The 1,769-nt window shown below is 36.2% G+C and overlaps 1 protein-coding gene across 1 annotated transcript; it reads left to right on the plus strand.

The window, feature by feature from the left end:
* Positions 1-419: 419 nt before the first annotated feature.
* Positions 420-1,231, plus strand: LOC117320338 (unconventional myosin-Ie-like; the record flags this gene model as incomplete). The annotated part of the gene is made up of 2 exons (XM_033874945.1): positions 420-616; positions 1,064-1,231. Coding segments are annotated over 2 exons (365 nt in total), but the record flags the coding sequence as incomplete, so codon positions are not given.
* Positions 1,232-1,769: the final 538 nt, after the last annotated feature.

Genomic DNA, 1,769 nt, shown 5'->3' on the forward strand with positions numbered 1-1,769 from the left:
TTTCTATAGTAGTACAATTTGATAAAACGTTCTTCCACTTCCCGATACAACATTCACTCCATCAGACACCATTGCACTGTCGTTTCTACGTGTTCGCTTCGTCTAGGATCCGCTTTTTATAAGAACCAGATAATTTATTCAGAAACGGTCGATTATTTGTGAGCGTCAACCGTAGCATTTCCGTAGCGTTACTGTAGCATTTCCGTAGCACTTCCGTAGCATTACCGTACCATTTCCGTACCATTTCCGTAGCATTACCGTACCATTTCCGTAGCACTTCTGTAGCGTTTGCGTTTAAGACGGAACAGCGAACGTACACGGGTCTGTATCATAATGTTTCAGCATATGTAAAGGATATGCTTAGCTTCAGACATGGACTATGTATATCCTTAAACAAATCCTGCCATTTTACCTTACAGTCCTTGACTACCCAGCTTACCTGCTCGGAGTGGACAAAGAGTACCTCAGGACAAAACTGACCAGTCGAGACATGGACAGTAAATGGGGAGGCAAATCCGAGGTTATCCATGTGACACTGAATGTGGAGCAGGCAGAATTCTCACGTGATGCTCTGGCTAAGGCCCTGTACAGTCGAATGTTTGACTACCTTGTCGAGGTAAGGAATATAATGGTGAAAGTCAGAAAGCAGGCCTTAAATTATGTAAAAACTAAATATATAATTGGATTAAAATAAGTTCATGCAAGATCTTTCCCCCATTTTGTTGAAAACTCTCTCTTTTGAGTCTGTCACAATTCAGTAGAGACTTCAATTGGTGAAGAGAGATAACCAATTTGTGTGTAAAAATAAACATTTCATTGTTTCCTGTTAGAATAATTTCTTAATTAAATAATATGCTAACTATACATAGTTGATTGGACATCTTGTGAATTAGCAAAATAATCACTTCCAAATTGACCTGAACTTTCCAATGTTTTTCTCCCTTGAACTATTTAGTGTCGACCCAGCAGTTATTTCTCTATAAACCTGAGAAATCTGTGAGAGCACCTGATATATAAAATGTGTAGCTGGTATGAGGTGCTCATTTGATATTGTATGTTTTAGGCGGTCAACCGTGCCATGAGGAAAGACAAAGAAGAGATCAACATAGGCATCCTTGATATTTACGGGTTCGAAATTTTCGAGAAGAATGGATTTGAACAGTTCTGTATTAATTACGTCAACGAAAAACTACAGCAGATTTTTATAGAGCTTACACTGAAGGCAGAACAGGTGGGTGGACAGTCTCTCTAAGGAAATCATTCAACTACAGCTGGAACTCTGTTACATAAATCATAAAAGAATCAATTCACTGTTACTATGTATGTGTTGGGGGAACTCTGTATTTTTTTTTTTAAATGTTGATTTGGGTAAATACTATATGGCTCAGGGTAAAATTTGTTATTTATAAACTATGATACAGTTTTCCTTAAAAAAAATTATAGCAAAGAATATGTACTTTACTTTATCATCACAAATTTGAGATATACTACATTGTAGTAATGTGTGAACAGATATACTACATTGTAGTAATGAGTGAATAGATATACTACATTGTAGTAATGAGTGAACAGATATACTACATTGTAGTAATGGGTGAACAGATATACTACATTGTAGTAATGGGTGAACAGATATACTACATTGTAATAATGAGTGAACAGATATACTACATTGTAGTAATGGGTGAACAGATATACTACATTGTAGTAATGGGGTGAACAGATATACTACATTGTAGTATTGGGTGAACAGAAAAAATAGTAATTGG

Source organism: Pecten maximus, unplaced genomic scaffold (assembly GCF_902652985.1).
Source record: "Pecten maximus unplaced genomic scaffold, xPecMax1.1, whole genome shotgun sequence".
Taxonomy (NCBI): Eukaryota; Metazoa; Mollusca; class Bivalvia; order Pectinida; family Pectinidae; genus Pecten; species Pecten maximus.